The sequence below is a fragment of the Jaculus jaculus genome, chromosome 8 (assembly GCF_020740685.1).
Source record: "Jaculus jaculus isolate mJacJac1 chromosome 8, mJacJac1.mat.Y.cur, whole genome shotgun sequence".
Taxonomy (NCBI): Eukaryota; Metazoa; Chordata; class Mammalia; order Rodentia; family Dipodidae; genus Jaculus; species Jaculus jaculus.
In genome coordinates this window covers 111,720,857-111,742,663 of record NC_059109.1, presented here as the reverse complement: position 1 = coordinate 111,742,663, position 21,807 = coordinate 111,720,857, and the positions used below count along the sequence as shown (strand labels likewise).

General features: G+C 46.9%; 2 protein-coding genes across 6 annotated transcripts in view; both read right to left on the bottom strand.

Moving 5' to 3' along the window:
* The window catches only part of Mapre1 (microtubule associated protein RP/EB family member 1), a 41,132-nt gene extending 27,812 nt beyond the window's left edge, over positions 1 to 13,320 (bottom strand). Inside the window, exons 1-2 of the mRNA XM_045157485.1 lie at positions 13,250 to 13,320; positions 5,336 to 5,459 (exon numbers count right to left, since the gene is read on the bottom strand). Coding sequence (XP_045013420.1) covers positions 5,336 to 5,456 — 121 coding nt within the window. The 5' untranslated portion in view covers positions 5,457 to 5,459; positions 13,250 to 13,320. The remainder of the gene's footprint in view (positions 1 to 5,335; positions 5,460 to 13,249) is intronic.
* A 5,318-nt stretch (positions 13,321 to 18,638) lies between these two features.
* The window catches only part of Dnmt3b (DNA methyltransferase 3 beta), a 40,559-nt gene continuing 37,390 nt past the window's right edge, over positions 18,639 to 21,807 (bottom strand). For all 5 annotated transcript variants that reach the window (XM_045157366.1, XM_045157362.1, XM_045157365.1 and 2 more), the window contains 2 exons: positions 21,100 to 21,218; positions 18,639 to 20,110 (listed from right to left, as the gene is read on the bottom strand). In XM_045157366.1, the coding sequence (XP_045013301.1) occupies positions 19,969 to 20,110; positions 21,100 to 21,218 (261 nt within the window). In that variant the 3' untranslated portion in view covers positions 18,639 to 19,968. The remainder of the gene's footprint in view (positions 20,111 to 21,099; positions 21,219 to 21,807) is intronic.

Below are 21,807 nucleotides of genomic sequence, written 5' to 3'. Positions count from 1 at the left end.
GTTGTTTCCTGATTCTGGGGCTTCCAGTTGCGCAAGCCTCAGGTGACTAGAGTTACAGACACTCATGGCCATGCCCAGTTGGTGACATGGGCACTGGAGAATGGAACTCAAGTAACCTCAGGCATCCCCAGGTCCTAATTCTTGCACAGGAACCACTTTTACCCACTGAGCCATCTGTCCAGCTCCAAAAAGACAATTTTTCAAAAGAAAATGGCATGACAGCTGTTTTTTTTACAAGAAAACAGCTGAAAACTTCTGGCCATCTAGAGACAAGGTCTCATTATGAAGCTTAGGCTGGCCTTAGATTCTCTTTCCTCAGACCAAAGGGCTGAGATTGCAGGTGTGCAGCACCATGCCTGGCCTTTTCACAAATGTCTCATCTCAGGAAGAAAACAAGTGAAAAGAGGGGTGCTTCTTCCACTCTGTGCCTTAATGACAAATGCAGCCATGGCCAAGACAAAGGCTCACAGTGCAAGCAGGCTAACAAAAGAACCAAGTCTTCTCTGTAGTGGCCCAAGTCTATAGCAGGAAGAGGCCACTTCGTTTCTGAGTTGAAGACATAGACCGATGGAATACCTGTAATCCAAGTCCCTGGGGAGGCAGAGGCAGGCAGACTGCTGTGAGTTAGAGGCCAAGGCCAACCTGAAACACATAGCAAGTTCTAGGCTAGCCGAAGCTACAGAATGAAACCTTGTCACAAAAAATGAAATAAAATAATTAGGCACAGCAGCTCATGTTTGTAATCCAGCATCTGGGAAAATACAGCAGGTGGATCACCATGAGTTCACCAGCCTGAGATACAGGATGAGTTCTAGCTCCACCCTGGGCCTGAGTGAGACCCTGTAGAGAGAGAGAAAAGAAACAAAAAGAGGGAGAGAGATCTAGGCTCAAACTCGGGCTTAATGCATGGATTGTGCCCAAGGGGCACTCTCCCCATGTGTTAACTAGAGATGCAAGCCCTGCAGAGATCTCCATTCACGTCCAGCATTTAGCATACCACCAAAAGTATTACCAAGGACTCTAACAATAGCCAAACAGGTGCACCAGGACTAGTGCTCAGTTTACAGCTGACGAACTAGACTAGACCACCAAGTGATGCATCCAGTCATGTGTCTCAGAGCAGACTACACCCCTTCCTTCATGCCCAGTGCTGTCCATGACAGTCCTGGCCTGCGTGTGATAAGGGGCCAGACTGGCACATGTATAATTTATTTACACAGGAAGAGAGATGTATTTTCAAATTAACTGAAGTGAAAAAGACTTTGGAGGATATTTATAGAAAGAGGCAATGTTTGGTGAGAAAGCTATCTCCATCAAAAACAAGGATGACCTCACTCCACATGACTCACAGATCATGCGGCAACAGTGTTTTTAGCAGTCTCCAAAAAAACAGTAACATAGACATGAAGACTGAGAAAACCAACAGATAGTGGGGGAAAGCAACACAAAGCTAAGGCTAACAACCTATGTTTTATGACTGATAAAGGAAGTATGGCTCAATGAAAGTGAGTCATGAGGACCACTGCTTTGGCTTTGCTGTGTAACTTCACACACAGCTGACCCTCCATATGTGTAAGACACCAAAGAACTAAAACGGACAAGTGAAACAAAAATGAGGACCCAAAAGAAGAAAAGGAAGCACAAGCCCTGAACAAGGCAGGAACCAGGTAAGTGATATTTTAAAAAATCAACACAAATGTTGGCAGTCAGGAAAGAAAATTGTCTACAACAAATAGGGTCTAAGGGTTGAAGAATTCAGGTTCCTGACTTGTTCAGAGGTTCAATCCCAATTGTTTTCTTGGTTCTACATGGCTAGACTTACTTCAATTCTCTGAACCATTTTCCAATGTGAAAATGGAGCTATAAATTGCACTAACCTTTAGGAAGTACACTGAGAAGTAAAGCAAGGAGGTATTTGAAAAGTATTTACATAGCTGAGCCTGGTAGTGCAGGCCTGTAATCCCAGCTACTCAGAAAACTCAAGTAGGAGGATCACAAGATTCATGGCCAGCCCAGGCAACAGAGTGAGTAAAAGCCAGCCTGGGAAACTTAAGATTCTGTAAAAAGTAAAAATGAGGCCGAGCGTGGTGGCACATACCCTTAATACTAGCACTTGGGAAGCAGAGGTAGGAGGATCACCACCCTGAGAATACACAGTGAATTCCAGGTCTGCCTGGGCTATTGCAATACCCTACCTCAAAAAATAAAAAAAAATAAAGAGGGATGGACAGATGCACAAGGTGGTGTATATGCATCTGAGTTTTTTTGTAGTGACTAGGCTCCCTGGCTATCTGCCTCTTTCTCTTTCCCTCAAATAAATAAAATTCAAGGACTGGAAAGGTGGCTTAGCAGTTAAGGCACTTGCCTGCAAAGCCAAAGGAACCAAGTTTGATTCTCCAGGTCCCACATAAGCCAGATGTACATGGTAATGCATGCGCTTGGAGTTTGGCTGCAGTGGCTAGAGGCCTTGGCTTGTCTATTCTCTTTCTTGCTCTCTCTCTGTCTCAAATAATTAAAGGAAACAAAGAAAAACTAATTATTTATAAAAAATAAATAAATAAAATTTAAAAGAGGGCTGGGGCTGGACAGATGGCTCAGTAGTTAAATATGCTTGCTCACAAAGCCTGCCGGCCTAGGTTCTATTCCCCAGTACCTACATAAAGCCAGGTGCACAAAGTGGTGCATGTATCTGGAGTTTGTTTGCAGTAAAGTTCGGGTATACTCATTCTCAATCTCTCATTCATTCATTCTCTTTGCAAATAAACAGATAAAAATATCTACCAAAAAAAAGGTAGGAGCTACAGAGGTGGCTCAGCAGTTAAAGACATTTGCTTGCAAAGCCTGGTAGCCTGGGTTTTATTCCCCAGTATCCACATAAAGCCAAATGCACAAAGCTGCACATGCATCTGGAGTTCCTTTGCTGCAGCAGTAGTCTCTGACACTCCCATTCTCTCTCTTCTCTTTGGAAATAAATAAAAGTGTGTGTGTGTGTGTGTGTGTGTGTGTGTGTGTGTTTTAGGGTCAATTAAAAAAAATGAGCCAAGGACTGGGGAGATGGCTTAGCAGTTAAGGACTAAAAGCCTAAGGACACTGGTTGGATTCCCCAGGACCCACATTAGACAGATGCACAAGAGGGTGCATGCATCTGGAGTTCGTTTGCAGTGACTAGAGGTCCTGGTGCATCCATTCTTTCTTTCTCTGTCTCTCTCTCAAATAAATAAATAATCTTTTTTTTTTTAATGAGCCAATGGGCTGGAGAAATGGCTTAGTGGCTAAGCGTTTGCCTGTGAAGCCTAAGGATCCTGGTTCGAGGCTTGATTCCCCAGGACCCACGATAGCCAGACGCACAAGGGGACACACTCCTCTGGAGTTCATTTGCAGTGGCTGGAAGCCCTGGCATGCCCAATCTCTCTCTCTCTCTCTTTGTCTCTGCCTCTTTCTCTGTCTGTCACTATCAAATAAATAAATAAAAATAAACAAAAAAACATTAAAAAAAAAATGAGCCAAGCCAGGCATGGTGGCGCATGCTTTTAATCCCAGCACTCAGGAGCCAGAGGTAGATCGCCATCAGTTTGAAGCCACCCTGAGACTACATAGTAAATTCCAGGTCAGCCTGGGAGAGAGCAAGACCCTACCTTGGAAAAAAAAAATGTGCCAGGCATGGTGACACATGTCTTTAACCCAGCACTTGGGAGGCAGAGGTAGGAGGATCACCTTGAGTTCAAGGCCAGGCTCAAACTGAAAAAATGAATTCCAGGTCAGTCTGGGCTAGATCAAGATCCTACCTCAAATAAACAACAAAAAAGGGCTAGAGAAGATGGCTTAGTGGTCAAGCAGGTCAAGCATTTGCCTGCAAAGCTGAAGGACCCTGGTTCAATTCCCGGGTACCCATGGAAGCCAGATGCACAAGGAGGCACATGCATATGGAGTCCGTTTGCAGTGGCTGAAGGCCCTGATGCACCCATTCTCTCTCTCAAATAAATAAATAAATAAAATATATTTTTGAAAAAGAAAGTAAAAAGAGGGCTGGGAATGCTGGGTACGGTAGCACAAGCCTTTAATCCCAGCACTCTCTCAAAAGACAAAAATCAACAGAAAAGCTGGACATGCTCTCTATCTGCTCCCTATCCCAAATAAATATTTTAAAGAAAGAAAGAAAAAGCTGGACATGGTGGCTTACACCTGTAACACTGGCACTAGGAAGGTAGAAAGAGGAGAATCAAAATTTTAAGGTCAGGCCAGGCATGGTGGTGCACACCTTTAATCCCAGCACATGGGAGGGAGAGGTAGGAAGATTGCCATGAGTTCAAGGCCACCCTGAGACTACATAGTGGATTCCAGGTCAGCCTAGGCTAGAGAAGCAACACCCTACCTTGAAAAATCAAAACGAAAAGTTCAAGGTAGGGCCTGGAGAGATGGTGCAGCAGTTAAATTAAGCAACAACTTGCTTGCGAAGCCTGGCCTGGTTCAATGCTCCAATCACCCACATAAGGGCATTTGATTGCAGCAGTAAGAGACCCTGGTGAAACTATCTATATCAACACACATACAAATAATGTTTACAAAAAGAGAATGAGCACATGCCTTTAATCTCAGCACTCAGGAAGCGGAGGTAGAAGGATTGCTATAGTTCAAGACCAGCCTGAGACTACATAGTGAATTCCAGGTCAGCCTGGAGTTCGTTCACAGTGGCTGAAAAGCCCTGGCATGCCCATTCTCCACCTCCCCCCAAAAAATAAAAATGAGTAATAAAACCCTCCAAATTTTTTTTTTTTTTTTTTTTTTTTTTTTTGGTTTTTCGAGGTAGGGTCTCACTCTGGTCCAGGCTGACCTGGAATTCACTCTGTCATCTCAGGGTGGCCTTGAACTCACGGTGATCCTCCTACCTCTGCCTCCCGAGTGCTGGGATTAAAGGCATGCACCACCACGCCCGGCTCAAATTTTTTTAAATAAAATAAAACTAGATGGCTGGGATACAGCTCAGTGGTAGAGCACTGGCCCAGCACATGTGAGGCCCTGGGTTCAATCTCTAGCACCAAGAAACAAACAAACAGCACACTTAGTGCCTTTAAACAAGCTGCTTGAAATGTAACTTGTACTGACACTATGAAGAAGTCAAAGCTTTGAGATGCAGTCTATGCAGCAAAAGACAGTGGACAAGCGGGTCAGAAGCAGGCTTTTTTTTTTTTTTTTAAGCCTTTTGAAAGAGGAAGCAGGGTAGGGCTAAAAGGAAAAACAGTCTCTCTGGGTGGCTCTGCTCATCACGTACAAGCCTGTATATTCCCTAAGGATCCACGGGTTTTCTTTACATAGTGGTCCAGAGGCTTTCTCTTACCTGAGCACAACTGTTCTATCTTTGTCAGATTCAACTGCAGAGACTCATTGATCCAGGCCAGCATGTCATGTCGACTTAGGTTATCACTGGTGACTGACGTCGAGTATACGTTCACTGCCATCTTCTACAACATGAGGTAAAAAGAAAAGGGTTCATGTTACAGTAAGCATCAAAGTGAGGGCAAATGCTTCCCAGGGTCTCCCAAAGGAAATTTGTGCAAGTACTCAGTTTTTAGGCCTATACTTCTTCCCTGAGAGGTGAAACCAGACACTGGGATCCCAACAGTTCCAAGCATAAAATGACCTGAAATAACTGCCCAATACCAGACAATCTAAACTTTAGGCCCCAATTTATTTTTTTTTTAATAATTTTTATTTATTTATTTGAGAACAACAGACACAGAGAGAAAGACAGATAGAGGGAGAGAGAGAGAATGGGCGCGCCAGGGCTTCCAGCCTCTGCAAACGAACTCCAGACGCGTGCGCCCCCTTGTGCATCTGGCTAACGTGGGACCTGGGGAACCGAGCCTCAAACCGGGGTCCTTAGGCTTCACAGGCAAGCGCTTAACCGCTAAGCCATCTCTCCAGCCCTAGGCCCCAATTTAATACAACTGATATAGAACTACAAACTATTAAGGCACTAACAAGTACTTTTTATGATGCACAAACAAGAATTTTTTGTTCAGAATACATCAGTCCAGGGCTGGAGAGAAGGCTGAGTGGCTAAGACCACTTGCCCCTTAAGCACTAAGAGGCTGCCAAGTTCAACTCCCTAGAAACCAAGCAAAACTCTAAGCATGGCCACACATATCTGTAGCCCCAGTGGCAAGATTGGGGATGGTTAGAGCTCAGACAATAGCTGGGACTTGCTAATGGACAGCAGCTTTGGGTTAAGGGAGCAACCCAACATTCTCCTCTGGCCTCTATATGCAGATAAATGGGGTGCAACATCTATACATGAAGGCACAAACGCCTTTACTCCCAGCACTGGGGAGGCAGAGGTAGGAGCATTGCCATGAGTTGAGGCCAGCCTGGGGCTACGGAGTAAGTTGCAGGTCAGCCTGAACAACAGTGAGAGCCTGCCTGGAACAGGGGAACCCTGCACATGTATCAGAGACTGGGCTCAGTGTGTAGCACAGCAGTAGAGTGCTTTGTTTGCCTAGCATGCAGCAGGCTCTAGGTTCAATCCCCACCACCATCACCTACCTACTTTCATAATTTTCAACAACCTAGGTACTGCAAAGGTAATGTCAAGTGACAACCTCACAAGTGAGTCCTTGGTACTAATTCTATGCAGCACCTCTTCGGGACTGGAGGGTACCTGAGGGCCTACTAGCACCAGGACTTTCAAAGACATTTGTCATTTAACTCTTAAAAATCCTTGTCTGGGGCTGGAGAAATGACTTAGCAGTTAAGGAGCTTGCCTGAGAAGCCAAAGCCAGGTTAAATTCCTCAGCACCCACAAAAGCCAGATACACAAGGTGGCACATGCATCAGGCGTTCATTTGCATGGGCTACAGGCCCTGGCATGTCCATTCTCTCTATCTGCCACCCCTCTCTAATAAATAAATAAAATATTAAAAAGAAAAAGAATCCTTATCTGGGTGTGGTAGTGCATTATTTAATTCCAATACGCCAGAGGCTGAGGCAAGAGGACTGCCATGAGTTCTAGACTGGCCTGGGCTACAGAGTGAGTTCCAGGTCAGCCTGGGCTAGAGGTATGGCTTAACAGTTAAGGCGACTGCCTGCAAAGCCAAAGGACCTTGGTTCAGTTTCCCAAGACCCATGTAAGCCAGATGCACAAAGTGACACATGCATCTGGAGTTCATTTGCAGTGGCTGGAGGCCTTGACACGCCCATTCTGTCTGTCTGTCTGTCTGTCTGTCTGCCTCTTTCCCTCTCGCTCTCTCTCTCTCTCTCAAATAAATAAATAAAAATTTTAAAAAATGCCCAAGCCTGCCCAGCCCCATTGCTCACTTTCTCAGAAAATGCTCCCCCTCATCTTTCCACCAAGGTTTTTTTGTTTGTTTTGGTTTTTCAAGGTAAGGTCTTGCTCTAGCCCAGACTGACCTGGAATTCACTATAAGGTCTCAGGGTGGTCTTGAACTCACAGTGATCTTCCTACCTCTGCCTCCCAAGTGCTGGGATTAAAGGTGTGCACCAGCCACTACACCCAGCTGCCAAGTTTTAAAAACAATAAACACATAGCAACAAATGTTTTTATTTTGAGATGGGGCCTCACACTTCTAGCTCATGTGAGCCTCTTGCCTCAGCCTCCTGCGTGTCTGGGACTACATGTACCAGCCACTACGTACTACAAAGCTCATTTAAAACACTAGCAAATATGGGCCATGGTCTATGAGTTCCAGCTCAGCCATCTCATTTTCTCCAGTTTTGACCGTTTACTTTGGAAGATGCTGGGGCTTGAACTTGTAGCCTCATGCCCACACGCCAGGCCAGTGCTGTACAGTGAGTGTTCAGCCATCCCCATTCATTCAGCCTGAGCTCTACTACATGTTGGGCATGGACCCAGGAACTGGGAAAGAAACAAAAAAGAAAGACAAGGTGCCTGGCAGGGGGAGTCCTACACCCTAGCAGTGGGAGATCTGACACTGACCCAATACAGCAAGCACCTGGCCAATGAAGGGGGGGGGGGTAGGGAGTGTGGTCAGGGGAACGCTCTCTGAAACAAAGGCTACCCTAACCATCAGAAAGGAGCAGCCTCAAGGTCTCAGAAAGCAAGAAAGAATAAGAACAGCAGTGAAAGAAGTAGAAAGGACAGATTACGACAGGGCTCTGCAGACCATTAAACAGTCTGGATTTAATTCTGTTAAAAGAGCTAGGCATTGTGGCACATGCCTAGAACCCCAGCACTCAGAAGGCATAAGCAGGAGGATTACTACAAGTTTAAGGCCAATCTGGTCTACATAGCAAGTTCTAAGCCAGCCAGAGCTACACAGTAAGACAGTGTCCAAAAAAGAACCATCACCCACTGTGGAGCTGAAGTAGGGCAGTCCTGCTCTCATTAGTCTGAAACAGATGGAGTGGAGAGATGGCTCAGTGGTTAAAGGCGCTGGCTTGCAAAGCCTGACAGCCCAGGGGTCAATTCCCCAGTATCCATTTAAAGCCAGGCACACAAAGTGGCACATGTATCTGAGTTTTCTTGCAATGTCATGAGGCTCTGACACAGCCATACTCTCAAGTTAAAAAAAAACATTTTTGGGGCTGGAGGGATGGCTTAGTGATTAAGGTGTTTGCCTGCAAAGCCAAAGGACCCTGGTTTGATTCCCCAGGACCCATGTTAGCCAGATGCACGAGGGGACGCATGCGTCTTGGAGTTCATTTGCACTGGCTGAAAGCCCTGGCATGCCCATTCTTTTTTTTCTCTCTTTCTCTCTCCCCCTCTTTCTCTGTCAAATAAATTAATTAATTAAAATTTTAAAAAAACATATTTTAAAAAAATGAAGTCTTAGCCAGACATGGTTGGGCATGCCTTTAATCCCAGCACATGGGAGGCAGAGGCAGGAGGATTGCCATGAGTTCAAGGCCAATCTGAGACTACACAGTTAACTCCAGGTCAGCCTGAGATAGAGTGAGACCCTACCTCAAAAAAACAAAAAAAAGGGGAGTCTGAAAAAGATTCTTCTAGAAGTCAGGTGTGGTGGCGCACACCTTTAATCCCAGCACTCAAGAAGCAGAGGTAGGGGAATTACCAAGAGTTGGAGGCCACCCTGAGAGTACATAGTGAATTCCAGGTCAGCATGGACTAGAGCAAGACCCTACCTTGAAAAACCAAAAAAAAAAAAAAAAAAAAAAAAAAACCCTTCTGGTTGCTAGAAAAAGCCAGATAATCCAGATCTAAATGACATCCCTAAGCATGACGTACTATAAAACAGTAAAAATTTTTTGGTGTTTTTTCTAAAGTAGGGTCTCATTCTAGCCCAGGCTAACTTAGAACTTTTTCTGTAGCCCAGGCTGGCTTCAAACTCATGGTGACCCTTCTACCTCATTCTCCCAAGTGCTAGGATTAAAGGTGTGTGCCATCACACAAGACTAACAGATTTTACATTGACCTTGACACTTCATTTTCTTCGTTCTGGGAGACATCAACAGTATCAATGAGGTAAAGAAGTATTCACAGCAATCTGGAGCAAGCATGCAGGCCTTGCCCTTGGCTTTCTGGTAGATTCCCTCCAGCGGTGACTAGTGTATGACCTGGTCTCCCATGGAGCTGCTGCCAGAATTTAAGAGCCACCTAATGTCCTCGGTAGGAGTAGCAGGGACTGAGGTCTACAGAGGTAAATGACTTTCCAGATTTGTCACCTGATATTCCCTCCTCACACACAAACATACCAGCACTTGACCTGGTGCCTTAAACACAGTAAGTACTGAGTAAATGTTACTTTTTTCAGAAAGCAAACCATCAACATTCCCAAAATCAACTGATAAAACCACATCAATCAAGAGATCAACACAATTTAGCTCCTTAATCCACTGGGAAATTAACCCCCACTTTTCCAAGCACCTCATTCAAACCTCTATGACTAGATTGTTCAATTCTGAACCATCCCCAGACCAGATGTGAACCAAGAGACAATCTACTCAATGCTAAGAACTGAGGATTCAGAGCAGGAGGGTCTGAAGGTTAGACCATCTCACTAGCTGTGTGATCTTGAGCAAATTATTGAAAAACAGTGTCCCTCAGTTACAAGTTAACTCAACCTATTTGAAAAGGATCATGAAGAGATTTAAACTAGGTAAGAAACAAAATAGTTTGTATTTTATCAAACGTACAAGATATGAAACAAATAGGGCCCAGGTTAGAGATGACCTTTTCTCAATTCATCACCCTATCTCCAGCACTGAAAACTGCCTGAAACCTGCCACCATCTCTCATCAAGATTCACTACAAATTCTCAAATTAGTCTATCTCAACCTGTTCTTACACTGGGGCCCAAAAAAAATTTCGGGTTCACAAATCAAAAAATCCCCAAGTAAAATGCATACTATGTGCAGAATGCAATCATCAGGTACGGAGGAGAATCATCCAACAGAAAACCCATTTTCCCAGGAGGAGCACTGACCATCTCTCCTGGCAGCACTCACATGTACACTGGGCAGCGCGTGTCACGCTACCACAAAATGAAAGCAGCTGGGCGAGCCACATGTGTCTCCTGACCACACCCCAGGCAGAAAATGTTAATGGCCTTTCATCCTCATACAATTTAAAACTCTTTCATTAGCAGTACATTAATACCTGGTCCCATGTTCTCCACAAACTACTAAATACATGGGACTAGGCTCCCTGTGGATGTGCAATAAACATCCACTCATCCAACCAATTAATTGGCTCTTCCAGGCAGTCAAAACAGACTAGCTCTCAGAGCTCCAGCTACCACTCATCCATCCTCAGGAAGAATCCCTTTGCTTGAGCCAGGTGTGGTGGCCATGCCAGTAATCCCGGCACTCAGGAAGCTGAGGCAGAGGGATCACCCTGAATTAGAGATCAGCCTGGGCCACACAGTGTGTCCCAAGCCAGCCCAGTCTACAGTGTGAGACCCGAAATGAACAATCAAAAAGAAAAAAAAAAAAAATCATTGTCTAGCCTCAATGCAAGCTACCACACACCCCATCCTTCTAGGGCTCCTTGGGCCAGGTTTCAGCCCTTTCTGCTTACTTGGGCATCTCTCTCCCCTCTTCCTCTCGTCCCTTCAGTTCCTCTCTAAGCAAGCTGACCCAATTCATTGTTTTTTGAGACATGATCTCATAAAGTCCCTGTGCAGCTAAAGATGACCATGAACTTGATTTTCCTGCCTCTACTTCCTACAAGCTGGGATTATAAGCATGGGCCACCACACCTGGCTCTTTCCAACTCAGTGCTGGCTAAAGAGCACCCACTCCACAGACATCATCCTGAGACTTGGGAAAAGGGTAAGGGGGGTGTGCCACCAGAAAAGAGCTATGTGACTCTGAATAAAACAAAACACTCACCCTTCCCATCAGAAAATGGCTCACTTGGGCTGGGGAGATGGCTTTACAGGTAAGGGCACTTGTAGCCCAAACATGATGCTTTTGAATTCAAATCCCCAGAATCCACATAAAAGCCAGATGCAGTGCCAAGCACCTGTAAACCAAGTCCCCCTCAGCAAGATGAGAGACAGATACAATAATCCCCAGAGGGCTTGAGGGCCAGCTAGCCTGGCATACAATGGAGAGCAAGAAACCCTGCCTCAAAGCAAGGCACAAGGAGAGGACAAACACCTGAGGAACTCCATGCATGCCTACACACACAGCTTACCTGTAAAACGGATGAAACACTATCTTCTGTCCAAAGCTGTGGTAACTATGGGTCCTATCTGCCCCCACCTTGAATAAATAAATAAAATCTCATTTCTTTAGGAAAATATTAAGTGGCCAAAAACAGGGAAAAAAGGACATAAGTGATGCTTGTAAAGCCTGCTGGCCCAAGGTTCAATCCCTAGCTGCCCAGATAAAGCTGGACAGGCATTCTTTGCTGTGGCAGGAGACCCCCGTGCGTTGGCGCACACACACACACACGCAAAGCATTTTTTTTTTTTAAGAATGTTAACTGAACAGCACTAGACAATGTGACACATGACAAGGAAGGGCACATGTGTATGGACACACTTGCCAGGCAGCCTGAGGCAAGTCGCTTCACTGCTCAGAGTCCGCACATGAAAAAGGAAGATGGGCCAAGAGCATTAACTCCTGACACAGGGCTGGCATATCACGTTGGAGGTCACGGATTCAACACCCAGCACCAGAGACAAAATGAAGACAATACCGCTTCAAAACAGCGTGACTACTAAGATACAATGTGTTAACTACAACAAGTATTATTTGATCCCCACCATCAACCCTCCCACCAACCCGACCCCCCCCCCCCACAAGTGCCAATTAACAAAGACTTATCTTGATTAATGCTCTTCAAGACCCCTCTGAGGCAGGGACCAGGCCAGACATAACATCCCAGAATGGGCCTGGGGACGCTCATCTCCAAAATGGAGCAGAGGTCAGTCTCTGCCTGCCTTGCCGTAGTGCAGGGTAGCTGAGCAGGGACTGGAGAAGGCCTTCTGGTAGCACCCTGTTACATGGTCCTCCTAGTAATTACATAAATTATCTTGTCCATATACTCATTTTCTTATTTCTAAGTGCCTGCTCCACAGAGTCGACTCCTAGAAAGCATGTCTTGGCCTGCCAACACCCTGGTATAAAGCCAGCACTTAGCACAGGGCCTAGCACCCACTGGGCACTCAACACTCATTGAGAAAAGGAAGGAACCCTAAAGACCTAGTCTACTCGTTTTGTCCAGCACCGAGCTAAGTCCTTTCTGTGCTAAACACCACCTTCCCCATTTTAGAGATGAGGAAGCCGAGACCCAGAGAGGTTACAGCACCTGCCCACGGCCGCACCGCTCAGTCGAACGCAAAAGGATCTGATGCCACCCATGTCTCCATCACTCATCCTCCTCTGGGGTGGGGGGGATCCCCAGGGTCCTCCTCAAGGCCCACCTCGCCCATACACACACACACCCACGCACGCGCACGCCCACGCCTCCCAGGCCCGGCCGCCCAGGGACTTCCCGCCGTCCTCGCCCGAGTTCCACAGCCCGGCCGCGGCCCGCAAGTCCCCAGGCCGCCCACGGGCAGCCCCCCACTTCCGGCCCGCCGCCCCGCCCCGTCCCCCACCCCCGGCACCGCCGGGCGCGCCCCCCACCCAAACCCAGGCCCGGGCCGCGCGCGCCGGGTCACGGCCCCTCCCTTCCCCCCACCGGGCCTCGAGCCGCACCGCCGCGCGGAGACGACCATCGGCGAGGCCCACGCGGCCCCGGGCCCACCCGGCCGCCGCTCCCTCATCCCCGGGGCCGCCGCCCCGGGCCCGCCAACCAGCTCACCGGCTCTCGGTGGAACCGCGTCCACTGGCCAGCGCGCGGCTCCGGTTCCGTCTTCGTCTCGTTCAAACCGCCCGACCCCGCCCGCCCGCCCGCGCGATGACCTCACACGCACCCCGCGGTGACGCGCCGACGTAGAGGCTCGTCATCGCCCGCCCGCCCCTTTTATAGAGACCGGCTCGGGCGCGCGCGCGCGGGGGGGCGCACGAGCGCGCCTGGGGGGCGGAGCCTGCTCCCAGACGGACAGCTGGGGTGCCCCGGGAGGGGAGGGGGGAACGAGACGCTCGCTTCCCCACGAGCTGGGCACGTGGTCGGCTGCAGCCAATGAGGTGTGATGCCCCTTCCGCAGGTAGTGGTCCCGTTACGTTGTCGGCCGCAGCGGGCCGAGGAAGTCGGTTTGACAAAGCTGGGTTCTACGCCATGGAGCTTGGTCGGCTGCAGCGCGCTCGAAGGTCGGGGTGTGGGTGTGCCGGGGCCCACCTGGGAGCCCAGCACTTGGGAAATGGAGACCGCATGATCTGAATTTCAAGGTTATCTGTGGCTACTTACCAAGTTCAAGGCTACATGGGCTAGATGACACCTTGCTTTAAAAAAATAAGTAAAAGATTTTTTTTTTTTTGACAAACATGTGACAGGCGCCCTGAGAAAAAGCTTTAAAGTGACCTCAAAGACATCGAGATACCTTTAATCCCAGCGCCCGGGAGGCAGAGGTAGGAGGATCACCGTGAGTCCGAGGCCACCCTGAGACTACAGAGTGAATTGCAGGTCAGCCTGAGCTAGAGTGAGCAGCTATCTAGGCCAAAAAAAAAAAAAAAAAAGACACATCGGGGACAACTTATCTGTAGTAGCCATGTGATATGCAACAAATGTTTGCTTTTTGACGGCAGTCTCATGTGGCCCAGGTTTACATCAAACCCTTCTCTGTAAGGATGACCTTGAACTCTTGATCCTCCTGTCTCCACCTCCCAAGGGCTGAGATTCTAGAACCGTACCACAGAGCATCCCCAAAAATACTTGTTTTGAGCTGGGTGTGGTGGTACCAGCACACCTTTAATGCCAGCACTTGGGAGGCTGAGATTGGAGCATCAGTGGGTTCGATGCCACCCTCAAAAAAGAAAAAGAGAGTTGGGTGTGGTGGCGCACGCCTTTGATCACAGCACTCAGGAGGCAGAGGTAGAAGGATTGCCGTGATTTCAAGGCCACCCTGAGACTCCATAATGAATTCCAGGTCAGCCTGGGCTAGAGTGAGACCCTGCCTCAAAAAAAAAAAGAAAGAAAGAAAGAAAGAAAAAGTATTTACTTTCCCTGACCAAACATGCCCTAAGCATTCTTTGGTGAGGTAAAACCACACAGCCTCTGACCTCTGTGTGGTAAGAGACACAAGTCTGTTTGAAGGACAAATCAGACTGAAAGGAAAGAAAGAGTAGTATCTGACAGGATTCTGCATTGTGAACACAGGGTCTTAGAGATACTTTCTGGATCAAGGGTCACTCAATTGCTGAAGTCCAGGAGTTGTTCACAGAATAGACAAGGAGCTGAGGCAGTCGCTGTTCATCAACAGGTCTAGATCCATTTTGATATTCCAACTGCTAGGGGTTTTGCTTGTTTGTTTTGTTATTGAGACAGTCCTTACTCTCTGCTTCCTGTCCTCCTAGGATGTGGGCAAGTAGCTCCCAGCTCCACAGAGATGCTTGTCACCATGCCTTCCCCAACATGACAAACTGTTTCCCCTCAAACTGCAAACTAATTAGGCCTCTACTCATGTTGCTTCTTGTCAGGTAGTCTGTTACAGCAACAAGAAAATATCTGCAGCCAGGCGTGGTGGCTCATGCCTTTAAACCCAGCACTTGGGAGGCAGAGGTAGGAGGATCACTGTGAGTTCAAGGCCACCCTGAGACTCCATAGTGAATTCCAGGTCAGCCTGGCCTAGAGTGAGACCCTACCTCGAAAAACCAAGAAAAAAGAAAAAAATAAGGAAAAACTATCTGTGTTAGAAAAGTCTTGACTACAGAAAGAGAGCACGCGAGAGAGAATATTCATCCTGTAAGAGTAACATTTTACGAAGCTAGGTTTATAATGCTTATAAACCATCCCAGCACTTTGGGAGGTAGAAGAAAGGATCACAAGTTCAAGGCTAGCCTGGACTACATGTGACCCTGCCTCAAAACACAAAAAAAGAGGGAGGGAAGGGAGAAGAAATAGCTTGGGAATGTGCCAGTGACCTTGTTGTAAAATCTGTCATCCCACTGATCACCAGGGTTGATTCGGCAGATCTGGCTGGCTAGGCGGCCCTTTCTCCATATGTGCCCCTCCAGAAGCTACACGCTTGACCTTCCTCTAATAGAGGACCATGCTCCCCAGCTAGACCCTCCAAACTCCCACCCTCCCTGGAGATCAAACCCAAGGCCTCGCACATTCTAGGAGGAGCTGTACCACTGAACAACACCCCAACTCCTTTGATATACATCCTTAAGTAATTGAAGCTGGGTTTTTTTTAATATAAGAAAGACATGGAGAGAGGGCATGCCAGGGCCTCCAGCCACTGCAAACTCCAGACGCATGCGCCACAGTGGCTTACGCAGGTACTGGGGATATGAACCTGGGTCCTAAGACTTCTTGGGAAACAACCACTAAGCAATCTCTTCAATCCCAAGTAATTGTCTTGATTTGTGAAATTATCACAATCAATTAAACAATTATCACAGATAGGAATTGTAAGAGTCCTCACAGACAAAACAATGTCTTCAATGCTTGAATTTTGCAAATGTACAATAAGCAAGATGCCACAAACCTGTAATGCCTGCACTTGGGAGTAGGCAAGATCAGGAGTTCAAGGTTATTCTCAGCTATATAGCCTGAAGCCTGTCCTAGACTATATTGTACACCTGTCTCAAAATGACTGCTCTATGCCTGCTTTGTGTGGTTCCAAAACCTAGAACCTCATGGCCAGATGTGGTGGTGCACTTGGGAGGCTGAGGTAGGGGAATTAGCCTTGCCTTCAACTTGTAGCAATCCTCCTGCCTGTCACACATCAGCCAGGATTATAAGGGAGCTTGACCTCAGTGAACCATACAAAGAACTTATCAAAGCCAGCCTGGGCTACATGAGACACTTTCAAAAAATTATTTAAAAACATAAGTGCTCCTTTTCAATATCTCTATCACACCTTCCAAGGCTCAGGGTCTATTGCTGAAGAGGTGACGAAAAGAATGTAAGAGCCAGACACAAAAGGGCCTGTATATCCTCACAGTGCCTGCTACTACCTATACAAGACCATCATAATAGGAGGAAAAGATGAGGCAATCAAAATAAAAGACTGATTGGGGGGATGAGAATGGAGTTTTAAAGGGGAAATGGGGGAGGGAGGACATTATCATGGGATAGCTATAATGATTGAAATTGCTAAAAATAAATAGAAAAAAATAGGTGCAAGAGATGGGTAAGCAGTTAAAGATGTTTGCTTGCACAGCCTGATGATAGTCCAGGCTGTGACCTTGGAAATGCGAAGAAAGAGACCTCTCAGCTCTCTTTCCTGTAATCATGGTAATCAGGCCTCCCTACAGTCAAGTTACTAGTCAACAGTAAGAAAAAGCAGTTGTTTCCCAAACACTCAAATCATTCGATCTGCCTTATCAGTCCTGAGTTGAGATTCTATAGCTAGGTAAGTGGGCCATACCCAAGATCCCCAAGTAGAGGGGGTTTAAGCCAGCGGTGAAGGCATGATGGAACCCAGGTAATACCGCAGTGGAGAGGAAGGAAGGAAGGACCTTAGTCGGTTTAGCTAGAAAATCACTAGAGTGGACAGTCATCTGCCTGGTGTTCAACTCACCACCAGCATGAGGCAGCACCTGCACCCCATTGAAGAACCCCACCAAGGATACCCCACCCTGCCCCAACAAGGAGCACTGGGACACCCCCCCCCCCAATGTGAGGACAATGAGGGACGCACCAGATGTTACTGTGTCACATCAGTGGTTAAGCTGCTGCTCATCTGAGGCAATGCTGCCTGGTCCTTGTTAGTACTTCATTATTCCTAGGTCACTGTCATTACAGTCCTTGCATGAGAGGCTGGTGGCTCTTTTTTTAATGCTAATGCAAAATGCTGTTGGCACACTATCCAAACATAGTCCTTATAATCACATTCACCACTTAAACCAAAGAGTCAAAATAACCTAGGCTTGCTTAGCGGGGAAAATGCTTGCCTGCAAAGCCAAAGGATGCAGGTTCGATTCCCCAGGACCCACATAATGATGCACAACAGGGCCCAGTCATCTGGTGTTTGCAGTGGCTGGAGGCCATGGTGAGCCCATTCTCTTTCTGTAATTCTCAAATAAATAAAATTTTTAAAAAAAAAAAACATAGCATCAGACCCTGGACACAAACACACAAATCACAAAACTACTTCAAGGGGCATTCTAGATTCTAAGCAGGTTTCTGCCAATATATACACATTCTCCCACAAACATTAAGCCCAATCACTCAAATTCTGAACAACAACCTCCAAGGCTTCGAACTTATCTCCCAAACAGATCTGGAATCCCGGGGACCCTCTCACCTTTACAGCTAGCCTACCACCCCTCTTGGGGTTCCTAGGCAGGGGCTGTGTATTCTGCTCCATCCTGCCTTGGCATGTGGTACGGCACTGTTTTTGCAAGATGGCCTAATAATGGGAAACATAAGTCCCTGAAGCCTTAAGTCCTCAGAGAAAAAGACAGGCCCGGGTTCTTGCTAATTGCCAGCTATGTCACCATAGCAATTGGCCTTGCAGCTGAGCTGCTCTAGCCTGTAGTAACTTTCTAATCATCCATCCACACCCAAAGCTTTTCCTCAATGATCCCTGACAAGTCAGGTCACACCTTGGAGACAAAGGCTTTTCCCCCTCTAGCACCCAACATTAACTTCTGCTCAGCTCCTTCTCCTTCTCCATGGGCTAAAGCACAGGATAATGAGCTCTGGGTTTGAGACTCCTGCATAGCTGGCTATTGGAGGCAGTATAAATTGTGACTGTGACACTAGCTAAGGATGTTGGCCTGTTTAACACAAGAACTACACTGGGATTACAAAACCAGCCAGTGTGGTGGCCGCGTGTGACAACAGGGAAAGTGGAACATGAGGGTCAGCACAAGTTATGAATGGGTAAGGGCCATGATCAGCTTCCTAAAGGGTTAGATTTGTGGTGGGGCCCACTATGAAGCAGAAAGTGATGCAGGGCTATCAAGGGGTTGTTGATGTGGCTTCTTAGGGGTGATGCAGTAGCAGCAAGCTCCACATTAATCCAGTGCACTGCAGTGGTCAGGGCTTGAATGCATGGATGCCCTATAATTTCTAGTCCCCAACAATACACCTTGGCCACACCCGCCCACGCCTAAAGAACAAAGCACACAGCGGACTATTGGAGAGAAATACTGATTTTAATGAAACAGAATAAGGTAAACTCTAGGCATCTGTCAACTTCTGAAACGAGGCATGGGCTTCCCATGCACTTGTTACATGGCTCCAGTTTCAAAAACAGTCAACATAAAAATAAAATTCTCAGATTTTTTCCTAAAATGTGTATAAAAAGTTCCCCCCCCCTCAAAAAAACCTGTTAAGGTTGTTCTTATTCTACAAAATAGCACCAGTAAGAAGAGTAAAAGGTGTTAAAACTATTACGATAGCATTTCAGAAATGCACCTTCTGAACTCCCATGCCCCCTAAAATTATAGTGTAGAATTTTTTTATAAAAAGTGTTTTTAAAACCTCCAGAGGGAGGATCAAGCTTTTAGTTTAGTTGTCCCCCTACCATCTCTCAGATGTGGAGGAATTGGGGGAAATGTGCTTTGGGGCCCTGGCTTTCTGACCTGAAGAAAGGATGAAGAATTAGGGGATCATCCATATTTGGGGGTCTGTGCCTGAAAGGGATCCATCTCTAGGTGAGCAGGAAGGGTGAGGCACTTTATCTAAACCCTGTCCTTCATGTCCCTCATATAAGGAAGAGGGAATAAAGATTTTGGGGAGAGGGCTTATGTTAACTCAGCCACCCCTTCTTTAGCTCCCCAGGGGGTTCTACTGCAGGCACCTTGAGGATTAGCTACTGGTGGGCCCTAAGGACTAACAGTGAAGGGAAATAGCTCATCATGAGATGCAAACTCCAGTCCTTGTACCAAGGCAAGGGGAGGTTTAAAAAAAAAAAAAGAAAGATTATATATATCACCATTTCTTCTGTTGCTTATCCCTAGTGGAAAAAAAAAAAACTTCCTGGGCTCTAAACATGTTCCTGAACTACATGTTTAAATTGCATCTCCCAGTAACATGCAGAGCCGGCATTTAAAAAAGAATCATCTTGGGTCATTTTGCAGCATTCGTTAACCTGAGTAGGAGAACAGCTCTCACTGGGGTTTTGGTGTCTTAGCCATTGTAAACCCAGGAGGGGCTATAAAAAGCTGTTTGACTTACTAGCTACTTCAAGTTTTCAAGTTTTAAGTTTCAGTGAAAACATGAGCACCATGCTGGCAGCTCTGAGCAGCCAGGTCTGACGTGTGCACAGGAGGCGGCACCTCGGGTCCCCTGCAGGACAGGGACAGCTGGCTCTGCTCCCAGTGCCCAGGAGAGAGCTGAGGTACTATGCAGTGAGGAGGGCCCCACACGGGAGAGCACAGCTGGGGTGCCTTCCATGCTCAGGGTTCCTCCTGGGCCCTGGCTCTGTCCCAAGACCCCAGGGCTTCCACAGCCCTGTGTGGAATTTATTCACAGGCGAAGTAGTCCTTCAGGGGGGCGAAGAGGTGTCTGATGACAGGGACACTCCAGGACCTCCCGAGCAGCTTCTGGCGGGCATTACGACCCATGTTGGACACGTCCGTGTAGTGCACAGGAAAGCCGAAAATCCTGGGAGAGCACCATGTGAAGAGACGCGGAATCAGCAAAGGCCATGTCCCTCCAGTGTGCCAACCCAGCATAACAAGACCTGCTGAAATCCGTCATCAATGCGCCACTATCTCTGCCCTTGCCCGCTCTTCCCCAGCCCACCAGCCTTCAAGCAAACTTCTGGTGAGCCATGAGGTCCAGGTTCACTGTTCTTCAGAAAACATGCTGACAAAGGCTCAGTGAGTCCCCAGATCTGTGACTATGGAGCTCAGGGTAGCATTTTAATTGACCATCGGATATGTATACAAAGCAATTTCTTCTGTGTGAAGGAAGAGGGTCACTCACAAAGACCACCATGGTAAAATTGAGGACCAATAAGTTTTCCTATAGTATTAACCAAACCTGGTAAAGAGGCTTGCAATACAGTTCTAAAAAAATGCACCAATGGGCCGGTAGTTCAATGGAAGCATCACGTCAGGCCCCGGCTCCTGCATTGGTTTACTGGCACCTTTATTGTACCACTGTATCACATCACATCTTACCCAACACAATGCTGGGGATGCATAGCACACTTGGGCAAGGTTATCTAACAAACTGCTACAATTGAAGCCAGCCTAAGCTACATTAGTGTTACAGGCTTCACCTACATAAGAGTCTGTCTCTATAGACACACAAAAGAAAAAGGAAAAAGGCAACAACAGACATAGGTGAGGCCTATAATCCCAGCACTGAGGAGGCTGAGGTAAAAATAAGGTCAGCCTGGGCAACAGAGAGAGGCCGACTCTGTGCTATGACTCTAAGTAGTCAAACTAACAACATTAAGGAATAAACACAGGTCTTTGAAAATGAGAACTATGGCAGGAGCACTGGGGTTTCTCCTATTCCCAAGGGCTTACTATGAAAGCGTCATCATGGGGACACAGCAAGATGGGTGGTGCTGCCTCCGGACCTCAGCATCCCACCATTTCTAATTCTGAAAGTTATCACTTCCAGTTTTTAGCCTAACTCACCTTTCGAGCTCAGTGCACCACAAAACGTCTTCTTTGCCATTCATGACTACTGGGAAAAGCTGATTTTTCCCTTGTTTGATGGAGTTCGACTTGGTGGTTATTGTCTGTACTTTCTTTAACTGGAGAACAAAACAACAGAGTGAGAGCAGAAGGGAGGATTCCGGACACAGAAACATCCAGACAGAGTTGGCACGGCCGGGATCACAGAGGGAGTGAAAAGACTTGGGCAGTTGTCAAGTTAGTAAATAGGCAGAGAATATATCCATGAATAGATCAAATAGGGCCAAGACATCAGTTACTGATCAAAAGGATGAAGCAAAACAAGGCTAGAGAGATGGCTCAGTGGTTAAGGCATTTGCCTGTAGAGCCTAAGGACCCTGCTTCCATTCCCTAGTGCCCATGTAAAGCCAGATGCACTAGGTCGTGCATGAGTCTGGAGTTCCGTTTGCAGTGACTAGAAACCCTGGTGTGCTCATTCTATCCCTCCCTCTCCCAATTTTTCCAGAATTAAAAAAAAAAAAAACAGAATGGTCAGTCAGAGTGAGGAATAAATGAATGTAGATTTGCTCGATGTGGACATAGAAAACTGGATGCGTGAAGTAATGAGTCATATCTTACTGGAAAGGCCAGCTGCATGATAACCACTGTGTATCCGGCTAGTTGCATTTTCTTACTATGATTATTTATTTAAAACACCTCCGTGTAGTA